Genomic DNA, 12100 nt, shown 5'->3' on the forward strand with positions numbered 1-12100 from the left:
CAGCAAGGTGCTTCCTTCATTTGAAATGTGACTTGACTTCAAACCTTAAACCTACAAGAATTTTCAGCCACTGCCAAATCTGAGATGAACTGTGTGCTGTGGAGCATGTCATTGTCATTTGACCTCTTTCAGCTTGCCTTGTGCAGTGAGAGCTTGGGAGTACCAAGGTGGTTCCTGGGTGCTTTGCTCCTTGTGGCTCTTTAGAGCTCTTGACCCCCATTTGGAAAATGCCTGTATTCTATTTAACCCCGACCTTGGCCAACACATACACCACGCTGACAGCAAATGCAGGCATGAATCCTTCTTAACACGGAAGAGGTAGGAATGCTTCTCTGTTGTCTGATCGCAAAATAATTGACACATTGAGAGACAAGAGAAAGAAAAATGACTAGTTGAGGTTTTTATATATGTTCATTGCTTCTAACATGTTTTTAAGAACAAGAAAAATGCAACATCAACTACTCTTAGAGCGAGTGGAGCCACCATACTGTACAGTTTTGGGGTCAGGCGGCCAGGCACATTTATCATTAAAACCAGGTAACAATACCCCACAGCAAAAGAAAACCAGCCGGAAGTTAGCCCCCATGACCTTTTTTTTTTCTTTTTTATATATATACACATTTTTTAGAATACTCTGCCTTTGAACAATACAAACAATAACAACAACAACAAAAGACAAACAGGCTTTATATTAAAAATGTCTCTGTTCTTCATTGTTACTTCTAAAGCAGCTTGGAGGACTTTGCCACTTGGAGTGTACTGCAAATTGACTCCACTAAAATGATCTTGGTAGGGTAGCAGCACAGGATTTGATATTCTATACTCATCATTTTTGACAATGTAAACCTTTCATAAAATAGTATTTCGCTTAAAAATGAGAATCATTCAAAGGTCTGATCATTCTGTTCCCTGAGGCCTGCCAGGGAGGTCTGGCTTCATACCATGGGGTTCCTGCTTCTTGGGGTGGGGCACAGGCGCCCCCACATTTCAGGAAGAATATGAAGGAGAGCCACGAAAGGGCCCCGTGGAAAGACGGCAGGAGTGCTCTAGATGGGTTTCTGTCAAAACAGACCACACAGAGCAACCCTCTGAAGGTCAAACCATCATGGCCAGAATTTAATCCCCTGGTCATTTCCCGTCTGGATTTTCAATGGAATGAATCTCATGGGTTTAACCAAACATGTATGTCAGCCTAAATAATGCGTTAGATTCTGATTTGCCCAGGGACTGGTAAACCTTCACGGAACAAGGTCAAAGGGACAACAGCTACATCCTTCACAATAAACAATTCTGTTGACGTGGAAATGCACATAACTCGGTTGAAGCAAAGCTCCACAGTGGCCAGTATGCTCCAGGGTTTTCAGGTAGCCGAGACCCGGGGCTTATCTCACCTTCTCAGAAATGCTTTTAAAGAATTGAGACAAAAATCCCAAATAGAAAAATGAAAATTTTTGCTAACAAATAGTGTAGAGGCCATTAACTAAATACAATTTTTAAAAAATGCTGAGATGCATGTATCTTTTCTTAAAGCAGCTTTCAAAATATCAACCACAGCATTAAACATTGAACATAGTACATTCCAAAGTTAATACAGATAAATGGTATATAATGCAATAATGCCACAGTTATTCCATGAATGTCTCAAAGCTGATTCTAAGCTTGAAAACAATATTTTCTAGTTTATTCGCTGGCGATTTCACTTCTTTACTACTTCTCTAGAGTTTCCACCACTGATTTTTTTTTGTGTGTTTTTTCTTTTTTAATGCCCCAGGATGTACAGAGAATTCCCACATTCCACACCTGGAACTCCCCCCCACCCCCTGTCAGGTTTTCCAAAAAACAAAACAAAAAAAACCCCAACCTACAATGACAAAGTAATGTTTTGCATCATTAATTCCGTAGACATAGGTCAGTTAATCCACGACACCTCATTTCAACGCTTCCTTTAGGATTTAGGACTTTCCCCAAAGTCATTTAGAGCCTTGCTTTCAATTGCGCAGCCAGCGCGCACGCACCGCGGCCACACCGCGCCCACAGGCCGCAGCGTTCCCTCCTGGTGGCCGCGGAGCCACCTCCCTCTGCAGGGAAGGGCGCACAGCCTCTGTTTCCTGCCCTCCACAGTGATAAACGTCTTAAGAGCCCTGGCTTCCAGGTTCTGCGCTCCACGAGGCAAGGGGCCCGGCCGGAGGGCCCAGGCCTACGACTGTTCTTTCTGGACAGTGGGGTTCTGAGCTCTGTCACCTTCCAGACATTCCGAGAGCACGCTGCTCTGTTGAAGACCCTGCGAGCAGGCCCGCGAGTGCCCAGGCTCAGTTCCAGGACGAGGCCTCCGAACGGGGCAAGACTGTGGCCTCTTCGGGAAACGCAGGCACTTGTGGCGGCCTGATGCTTCTGGATAAGTCACCAAGACGTTGGCCTCCTCGCATTCTGGAGGACTCTGCTTCATACACAGACAGAGCCAGTACTGGGGGGGGGGGGGGGAGTGGATCCAAAATGTATGAATATACACATCAGGGCTTAAGGTACTGGATGCTATTGGATAAATTGCTAAAATGCTTCTCGGCACAATTGGTAGCTTAAAAAAATACTTTCCTATGGTTTCACGGCTTTTCCCCATCACTGTCCTTCGGTGTGGAAATCTTGGCGGAGGATACCAAGTCCATCTGAAGTTCCCCAGTTTTTTCTTCCAACCGGGTATGTACCATGTGAGCCATATGCTGTCTTTTCTTCAGGCCAGGGAAGGATGGACTTCCCACCGACCGCCTTCCCTCTCTTCGTATTGCAGCCCCCAGGGCGAATCAATGCAAGGAAAATGAACACCTTCCTCCTAAACTCCAGCAGCCACACACCCGGCTTCTGGAACAGTCAAGTCCTTTGTCAGTTTGTTTGCTCTTCAGATGGTGAGTCAGTCCAGCCAACAACATGGAAAACAAATCCGTGTTTATAGGCACAGGAGATCCAGGTGGAGCTGCACAGGCTTGGCAATTCGTGGTAGGGTTTCCAAAGACAGGAGGTTCGATGGGACTGTCTTAAATAAATAAATCTTTTTTTTTCTTGATATTGTAAAAAATAAATGGTATTTCCCTTTGGCAGTAAATAGCTGATTCGACGCTGAGCCTGAAAGCTGTTTTTGTTTTGTTTTATGTTTCATTTTTAAGAGACCACAGCTTCGTTTCATGGTACATCACTGGCAATGCATATATTTCTACTGCTTTAGTGAACCTTTTGCATATTTGTTTGTGGCAGGCCTACTGACTTCACTTGTGGCCCAGATAGGCACCCAGGGTGATGCAAGCTCCCACCAGGGCCAGACTGAGCAGCGCCTTCAGAGACAGCCAGGAGAAGTCAAACAGAGGCTGCATGGTGGGGCCGTACAGTTCCACAAAGGCATCCTGCAGGGGCAGAGACGGGGAGAAAAGAAAAAAAAAAAGAGAATTAGAGAACACGGGATGCCAGCGTACGGAGAGAGCAGCATCTGGCCTGAGGACCAGACGTGGGGAAAAGTAAAACACCCTTTTGGGGCAGTGAATCAGACCCACTTTTTAAATTCTCATTCAAGAAGTATTCACGGGATCCTATTAACAGGCCAGGTACTGCAGAGACACAGCGGTGAGCAAAGGAGATTAAAAGTTCCTACTTCACCAAGCTTTTATCTACTTGTGGGCCATAGACGGTAAACAAAATAAGTGTATCAGATAGTGTGCTATCAGATAGCTAAGTGCCAAGGAGAAAAAGAAAACAATAAAGGCAGAAATATTGGAGGCTTCGCAATTTTAGCTAGCATAACCATTCCTAAAATAACAACCAAGTATGGAACGCTTACTATCTGCCAGGCGCTTGTAATAAATGCCCAGAACACATTATTTTATTTATTCTTCACACCAGTATCATGGAGTCATTTTATTTGCTTCTGTCCTGTAAAGGGGAGGGGGAAAAACTGGGGGGAAAAACAGAGGTGAAGGGATTTGTCTAACCAGTGGCCAGGGTCAGGATTCGAACCCAGATCCAAACCTGTGTTCTGTGGTCTGCCAATGCTCTCCCCCAGCTCACAGCAGCTCTGTGAGAGTGCTCCGTCTGTCCAGGGTGCTGGTGCGGTGGACACAGCAGGGTGGCCTCCCCTGGTGGCATGCCTAGCCTCTGAAGTCAACAACAGGGCTCTCTCCCCTCCAGGAGTGGGCCAGGCTGGATGACCACAACCCTGCATTTAACTCAAGTTGTGAACTTCGCAAAGCATGTGGTCACTTATGGTCAGTTACGTGTCACTGGACACACAGGTCCCTGGGGAAGGAAGACGGCTCCTCTCTTCCCTTCCTATTGCTGCATAGAAGTCAGGTCTGCAAGGGCTACGATTGGAGTCGTAGCAAAGTTCTTTGGATGGTTTCAGATTGGGCTGAGTTGGGATTGGACTGTATGCTCGTTTCTTAGATTTGTTGGGAGACGTTTGTTGGGTCCAATGAGTAGTTGGACAACTCTCTAAATATATCTGAATATATAAATCAGTAAATGAAATTCTTTTCACTTGGTATGAGTTATTCAGGCACGAGGAGAATAAGACCTACTTCCACATTACTCCCAACAGTGTGGCATCAGAGCACGTGATTTCATCATGTGAGTCGGTAAGATACTCCTATTTTGTTGCACTGCTGTGTGGAGGTGGTTCTGACAATGTTCAGCGTTTTTGTCTCCGGTGCTGTTCGTGGTTTTGGTACATGTAGGTTCAACTGGCACTTAAAGTTTTCTGAATTCACTCATTGGTTTGAATTCTTTGGCCCAATGCTTCACCTGATGCTTACTCTGTCTGTTGGAAATTATTCCTTCGATATGCAACACCCTCTGGGACTCTGAGGAGTGGTCTTGAAGGTGAGAGTTTAAGGCATCATTAGGGGAACGTCTCATGTCATTAAATATAGGTTTACACAATTATTTTTCACAACTGTCTAGTATTCCATTTCATATATGCTGTCCCTGATTTAACTGAATCTTTATCTTCTTTAAATTTTTTTGTTTACGATAGTAGACAGTATCACGATACGTTTTTGTATATGAATTCTTGTCTACTTGCTAAGTTGCTTTTGGGGGCCAAAATGAAATGAACCCCGTTGATCAGTCATCAAAATTGTCCCCCACGAAAAGGTAGGCCATGAGGCATTCTCACTCTCTTACTGGTGGCCCTTGACTGGTGACACCTTCTATAAAAGTCAGACAAGACTTTAGGGCAGTGGTTCTCACTGGGGGTAATCTTGACCCCAGGGTACACTTGGTAATGTCTGGAAACATTTTTGGTAGGGGTGCTGCTGGCATCTAATGAGTAAAGGCCAGAGAACCTGTTCAACATCCCACAGTGCACACGATAGTCCTCAGCCCAAAGTGCCAACAGAACTGAGGCTGAGAAACTGTGTGAAGAAAAGTCTGGGAGAAATTCTGATCTTGGGTCACAGAAAACCTAATGGCCTGTCTCATGTGTCAATGGCCTTGGTCAGATGAACCCAACATTAGTTAGTTAGCCTTGCACAAGTAACTGCTCGCCAGCAAGTGGGTGCCCTGTACTTGCGGACATACTAACATTAACTTTTACCAGGAGAGGGCGCAAGGGCTTACTTCTTTTTTTAATCTATTGTTGACATTTTCTAAATTTGAGCCTGAGAAAAGCAAGGCAATAGACATAAATGAAATACGTGTGTAGCGTTCTCAGTACAAAGCCAAGGTAACAATCATGACTGCTTGTCCAGGAACATACTTTCCCTATATATAATCAGGGATAAATGGGGCAGGAAGGGGTCAGGACAGATTTATGAGCAGGAGAAACTCTGCTTCTTGTAAAGTGCATCCCAGGATCCCAGAGACACAGCTGTGAACAGCTCCTAGCCCACCCTCCCATGCTGCTCACTCCAAGGCCTGGGCAGGCCAGAGCCTCCCACCGCAGCCGATGCCCGGAATCCTTGAGGATCCCTGCGCTGGAGGCAACATGCCTTGACATTGAGAGGGTCGATGGCCAGGCCCTGCCTTCCTTTAGTTACCAATGGGATTTCCCGTGGCAGGACGGGAAACCAACTAAGCCCCTTGTCATCTGACCTTCCTGGCCATGGAGCCATCCTGAGAAAGTGGGCGAAGTGGAGACAAACTGGGGCTGGCCTTTCCTCCCTGTCTACCTGGTGCACGATTCTGATGCCAGGGGGGCAGAAGAAACGCCTCTCCAAATATCCCTGCCACTCTGGGGACGTACGGTTCCCTCTCCCAGCCACCATCCCCTCATGTAAATAACTGCACTTCCAATGGACCTAATGGGCTGTTTCTGATGTGCATTATAAAGAAAAAACATAATTTCTGGACTGAGATGAGCTAAAGTAGCATCTCTTGACCCAAAGAATGAGCACAGAGTTGCTGACGCAGCCCCAGGGGTCTGGGGATGTCTCTGGGCTTGGGGCAGGAGGTCTGGGTGAAATCCCAGTTTTGACATTTTATTGCTTCTGACTTTGAACAAATGATCCAATGCTGAGCCTCATTTATTTTGCCCATAAAACTGGTTGCTGTGAAGATTAACGTAGGCAACTCAAAGCCATTTGTAAATGTGGCCTCGAATGTGAACTAGGGGTTGTGTTCACTTTTGCGCCTGTCTGCCGTCTTGCAAACCTGCCACATGGCTCCTAAACCTGCCCTGCCCCCCAGGGGCTCTACTGAGTCTGCTCTTTCACGGGAGCAATTTGCCCGCCCCCCTCCCCCCAAGGAGTCCTCTTTTGGTTCTGGAGATGCCTAGTCATTTTTATAGCAGTTATGAGTTAAAATGTGCAAATATACACGTGATGTGTTCTGGGCAAAGATGGGAAGTGGTAACACACTGCCCAGCTACACTTCCTCAGAAATTACGAAGTCAGGTGGTAGGTCTGAGGGGTGTCATTTGAGCCCCCCACCCCAAGACTGAACCGGGCCCCCTTTGCATCTACGACTGCAAAGTGCAAAGCAGACCCTGTGATTTCAGGACTGGAGGTCCTAAAAGTACTTTTATAGAGAGTCTTCTTGCTTTTTCAAACATCCTGATTAGGGCGATTTCCGAAGTCTGTTTGAACAGTCTGTCATTATTTGTTTAAGTTTGAAAGCTGTTTTAAATAAACACATGCTCATTTTATGTATTAAAAGCAACAAAGAGGGAAAAAGAGAACCTGAGCCATCGTCATGTGATTCGGATAAAATCCCAGTCTGTACACTTAGGGGACACCGCAACCCTTGCTCACGTCTGGACCAGCAGGAGCGCTGCCCGGTTCCCATGACGTGTGCGGCAGGTTCTGAGATGGCAGCTTTCTCCCTTTGCTGACCCCCACCCCTCAGAGGGGCTTCTCCATGGACTTCAAATTCAGAGGCCACAGATGGTCTGAGGTCCCAGTTCTACCCAGAGCTGGCCCACCAGGGCCGAAGGCCAGACTCCCCAATCCCAGGCCCTTGCTGCAGAGTAGAAACTAAGCCAGGGAGGTGTGAGACCAGACTCAAGACTCCCAAGCAGGGCGTACAGCCAAAGCGTCCTCTGCCTTCTTGGGGTTTGGTCGTGGGACCTCTCCCACCAGATATTCTCTCTCTCTCTCTCTCTCTCACACACACACGCATGCACCCCTCTCCCTTGAGGCAGCCTGCTCTCCAAAATTTTCCTTTTCCTTCCAGTACCCTTCAAGAAGTTTCACTTAAACCTGATTCCAAATAAAATGAGATTAAGAAACAAAATGAATCAGATTGGCAAAAACTGAAAGGAATACTGAGTTCCGCTGAAAAGGATGGGGTGGGGGGTTGGGGAATCCCAGATATTTTTATACAACTGATGGACTCCCAGGTAAAGATAAATTGTATTTGCATTTGGCAATGCATAGCAGAAGCCTTAAAAATATACCCTTCTGCTATGAATTCCACGCCTAGTTATTTATCTTGAAAAAAAATGGTAAAACACAGGTTGGTTCCGATAGCTAACACCTGAAAAGGACTGAAATATCTGAAAATATGATTGGTTAGGTAAACTTATGGCACATCCATACAGTGGACACAGGCATTAAAAATTGTACCCTACAAGGACAGATATTCTTGACATAGTTCTGAGTGAAACAGGTAACAGCTAAACCAATGTCTATATGGTCAGGCCCCTGCCTCATGGTGGTTCGCAGATCTCCTTAAACACTGGGAAAATTTAACATGACCTGGTTGGATATAAACAAATTAGAAATTCAGCTACTTTCCACAATCTCTGAGCTGACTGTGGATCTGGACATTATATGGCCATGGGAGATCCTAAGGGGGAAATCATCCTGCTCCCTCAACAAGCCTACGATCCGGTGAGAGATGATGGCTCTATGTACCCATTTGAACTAAATAAAACCAACACATGCTGCCATTTTGTATCCTGCACCAAGCAGAAGATCCTGTCAGCAGTAAGAGGAAAGTAAAAAGAAAATCAGATAGTGCCAACAGGAAATCCAACACTGCTATGGCATGTTTTTGATATTTTCTGTTTTTCATGGTTATAATGCTGTCTCCATGGGTTGCCTTCTTGACAACCTGAAGGTTTAGGGAAGAAAAAGGAAAAGAAAAAGGTGAACCTTGAGCTCGAAGGAACCTCCAAGTAAGCTCAGACCCACACTGGTAGAGCAATGCCCAGGAAAGCCATCAGCCCTTTTTGCGGTAGTTTGAGACAAATGAAACCTAGACAGGCATGGCGAATTACCGACTGTCCACACTGATCAGCAGATATGGGACGGAGCAGGAGAGCAGGGGCTGGGGTTATGTCCTCCTGCACTTAATGGGTCAGAACATTGGCCAGCAGGTGGTTCTCCTCTCTGCCTCCCTCAACTTGTTTCCTCCCATCCCTGCCCTTCCTCTGCGTCCATCCTGACCCCATTCTGCGGCAGCCTCATCTGGCCTTCCAGGAGTTGCTGAAGTAAATAGCCCAACCATGCGGACCAGTGCTGCTCTAAACTCGTGGTCCCCAGATTCAGTGAGTTCTGGAAGCTGGTCAGCACCCCTTTACTTGACCCTGGTTCAGATCTCTTCTCTGCTCCTTTCCATGACCATTCTGAATAGCTACCAATTTTCTCAAGTGTTTTCCCCTTTTGGCAACTGACGCTAGCCCCTCTTCTCTGAGAAAATCGGAGCTGTTGGGCGAGAATCACCACAGCTTCCTGTCCTGGCATACCCACTGATTATAGTCCTATCTGTCCTTCTCTGCTCCTTTCCACCCTCCATCATTATTCCACATTGCTTCTAGAACCTTCTTCCATCTGAGAAACACCCTCCAGAGATCTCCAATACCATCCTTGTGGCTAAATTCACCGGATGATTCTCAGGTTGCATCTACTGAGTGCTTTGACATGCTGGACACAGAGAGGGTTGAAAAATCTTTGCATCCTGGCAAATGTCTTCTCTGCCTCCTTCATGGGCACCTCCTCCTCTGCCTGCCCTGCTAGGTACTCAGTGATCCCTGGGCTTCTGCCTTGACTGCTTTGACTTCTCTCTTTGACCAAAGTCCTTCACTCTCATGGTCTTAAATCCCATCCCTCTGATGATGACTCTGAAATCTTTATATCCGGCCCCACCTGCTCCTCTGACTGCCAGATTCCCATTCCAGTTACTTCCCATGATGTCCCCCTTAGGCCCCCATTGCAGCCTAGTCTGTCCCCAGCTGGAATTATCACAGCCCCCTCAAGCAAGCCTGCCTCTGTTCCTGCCTTCCCCATTTCCATGCTGTCAAGGGAACCCATGCTCTCAGAGTCCCCTAGAGCTTTTCCTCTTCTTCACCCCCTCTCCTGTTCATTGGTAAAGCCCACAGTGTGAAGTTGGGTTCCCCCAGAGGCAGACCCCAAGACAAAGATTTGGGTGTAAGCAGTTTATTTGGGGGATGATCCCAGGAAACTACTAGGGGAGCAGGAAAGCAGCCACGAAGTTACCTTAACCAAGCAGGTAATTGCTGCTGCCCCCTGGGGCTTAATCCTGCTGGGATAACTGGGACCAGTGCAGAACATGAACCTTTTGTTATCTCACTAACGTGCTAGGGAGCTGGGGTATTTATACACCATCTCCCTCCATTCACTGGCTGAGGGTTGCTCCTATGGAGGCATCAATATTCCAGCATTTTAGGCCAGCTGTGTACAAAAACAAGTGGATCCTGGAGGCCAGAGGAAGCCCTTGGGGGAAGAGATATGGATGCCAATGCTGGATCTTGTCGCTAGAGGCCAAGCTAGTGAACACTGAAGTGGAGGTAAGGGCAAGGGGATCAGACAGGGCAGTATATGCACCACGGATTTGACCACCACCACATTTCTCTATCCCCATTACTGTCTGTCCTTGAGATTAGCGCTGTCATTTCCCCTCTGATCTCCTCTAGTCTTGTGCCCTGGCCTTCCGCCTTCTCTCCATTCTGCAGGCAGAGTCATCTGATCAGAACCAAATCTGTCACTTCCATGCTTAAGTCTAAATTCCTTAATGTGGCACCTAAGCTCTCAATATTCTGACCCCAGCCTAGTTCCCCTGGTCGGCTTCTGTCACTTGTAAATGAACTTGGGTTCATTCAAGGATTCAGTGCAATCATTTTCTCCAAGCCCCCTAGGTTGAGCTAAATAATCCTCAGCTATTCCTTGCCCCCTGTATAATCTGAAGACAATCTGTTTATATGTCTGTTTTCTTCTGATCAACTATTAGCACCTGGGGGTACAGGGACCACATCTTATTTATCTTTGGATCCCCGGAGCCCGTGTCTGCCATACATTAGGCACTCAGCAAATGTTTCTGGAACTGAAATGATGAGTTTCCCAAACATATCTTATAGATGATATTTTTTTAAAAGGAGGATGTTCAAAAGACAAGTAAATGACAAGCTAAAATAAAATTCAGTGGTTTTTTGTTTTGTTTTGTTTGTTTTTGCATTGGTCTCTGGTGTCTTCCAATGAGGGGCTAATGTTCAATGTTGGCTCTGACTGGTTCAGTGTCTGCTCCATATTGGTTGTTAAATATTTTGAATATCATCCCTATCTGCATGCTTGGAGTCTCCAAGAGAGGGATAAGCTGGTATTTTCCAAAGTCATTTGACCATTTACCGCCTGCCCCCCACCAGGGAGATTCCTGGTGCCAAATGAAGACACACTTTGGAAATGCTGCCTAGAGGTAAAAAAGCAATAATCCTGGACACTGGCGAGAGAGGCAGCCTGTTGTACAGGACGGGGGTGACTCAGAGGTCCCAAGCTGTTGGTGGACATCTATGGGAACATAAAGACCTCCCCATAGTAACGAGCTGGCATTCCACAAAGGAGTGTGAGCCTCATTCCCAATAGTCTCTAGGACTGTCCCAGAGCACAGAGCCTACTATTGTACCATTGCCAGGCAAGAGTGAAGATGCTGGGAGAAAGAGAAAGGAGGCAAAGGAGAGAGGGAGAGAGAGAGAGGGAGAGGGAGAGAGAGGGAGAGGGAGAGAGAGTAGAGCTGAGAGCTCTCCCTGAAGACAGGGAGGCAGTGATTCTCTGGACTCCAACTTTGGCTGAGATCAAAAGGGGAAGCAGGCTGCCTGGGGTTCTGTGAGTGGTGGCCAGCAAAGCACACGCGAGGAAGTGAGGACTTTTTCTACCTGAATAAAGCAGCTGGTGAGGAAGTGACTCCATTTCCCCCTTATCATGGGCTCAGCAGGATTTCCTCTGCAGCCACTTTGTGCTGAATGAGTCTTGAGGGTTCCGTGTACATATCAGAGCTGCTTTGGCAGTTGCCAGCTTCTGTCTCCTAGGGCTCTTCCTCCAGCGCCTCCCCCCTTTACTCCCAAAATATTGATTCCGGGTTTGGGGGAAGAGGAAAGGGAAAAAAAACAACCGCCGTGGAGCACCTAACGGAAGGACACACAGCTGTCTGGCCTGCAGACTGTAAAGAGAAACCTAACGTGAGAGCCACGATGACTCCTTCTACCAGGCTTGGAGGGCTGCCCCCCAAAGCCATCTGCAGTGAGAGGGGCTTGATCCTGGAGAGACCGGGAGCTCCAGAGGAGGGGTATGAGCTAGCTGCACCTCAGGTCAAGGACATAAAATGAAACCTAAGCTAAGTGTCATCTGGATGTAACTAGAAACCTGCTAGAGAAATGGCAGGAGATGAA

At 47.0% G+C, this 12100-nt stretch overlaps 1 protein-coding gene across 1 annotated transcript in view; it reads right to left on the bottom strand.

Moving 5' to 3' along the window:
* Positions 1-375: 375 nt before the first annotated feature.
* BCL2 (BCL2 apoptosis regulator) overlaps positions 376-12100 on the bottom strand; it is a 171290-nt gene continuing 159565 nt past the window's right edge. The window contains exon 3 of the mRNA XM_072758047.1: positions 376-3392. Within this exon, the coding sequence (XP_072614148.1) occupies positions 3258-3392 (135 nt within the window). The 3' untranslated portion in view covers positions 376-3257. The remainder of the gene's footprint in view (positions 3393-12100) is intronic.

The sequence above is a fragment of the Vulpes vulpes genome, chromosome 5 (genome assembly GCF_048418805.1).
Source record: "Vulpes vulpes isolate BD-2025 chromosome 5, VulVul3, whole genome shotgun sequence".
NCBI lineage: Eukaryota > Metazoa > Chordata > Mammalia > Carnivora > Canidae > Vulpes > Vulpes vulpes.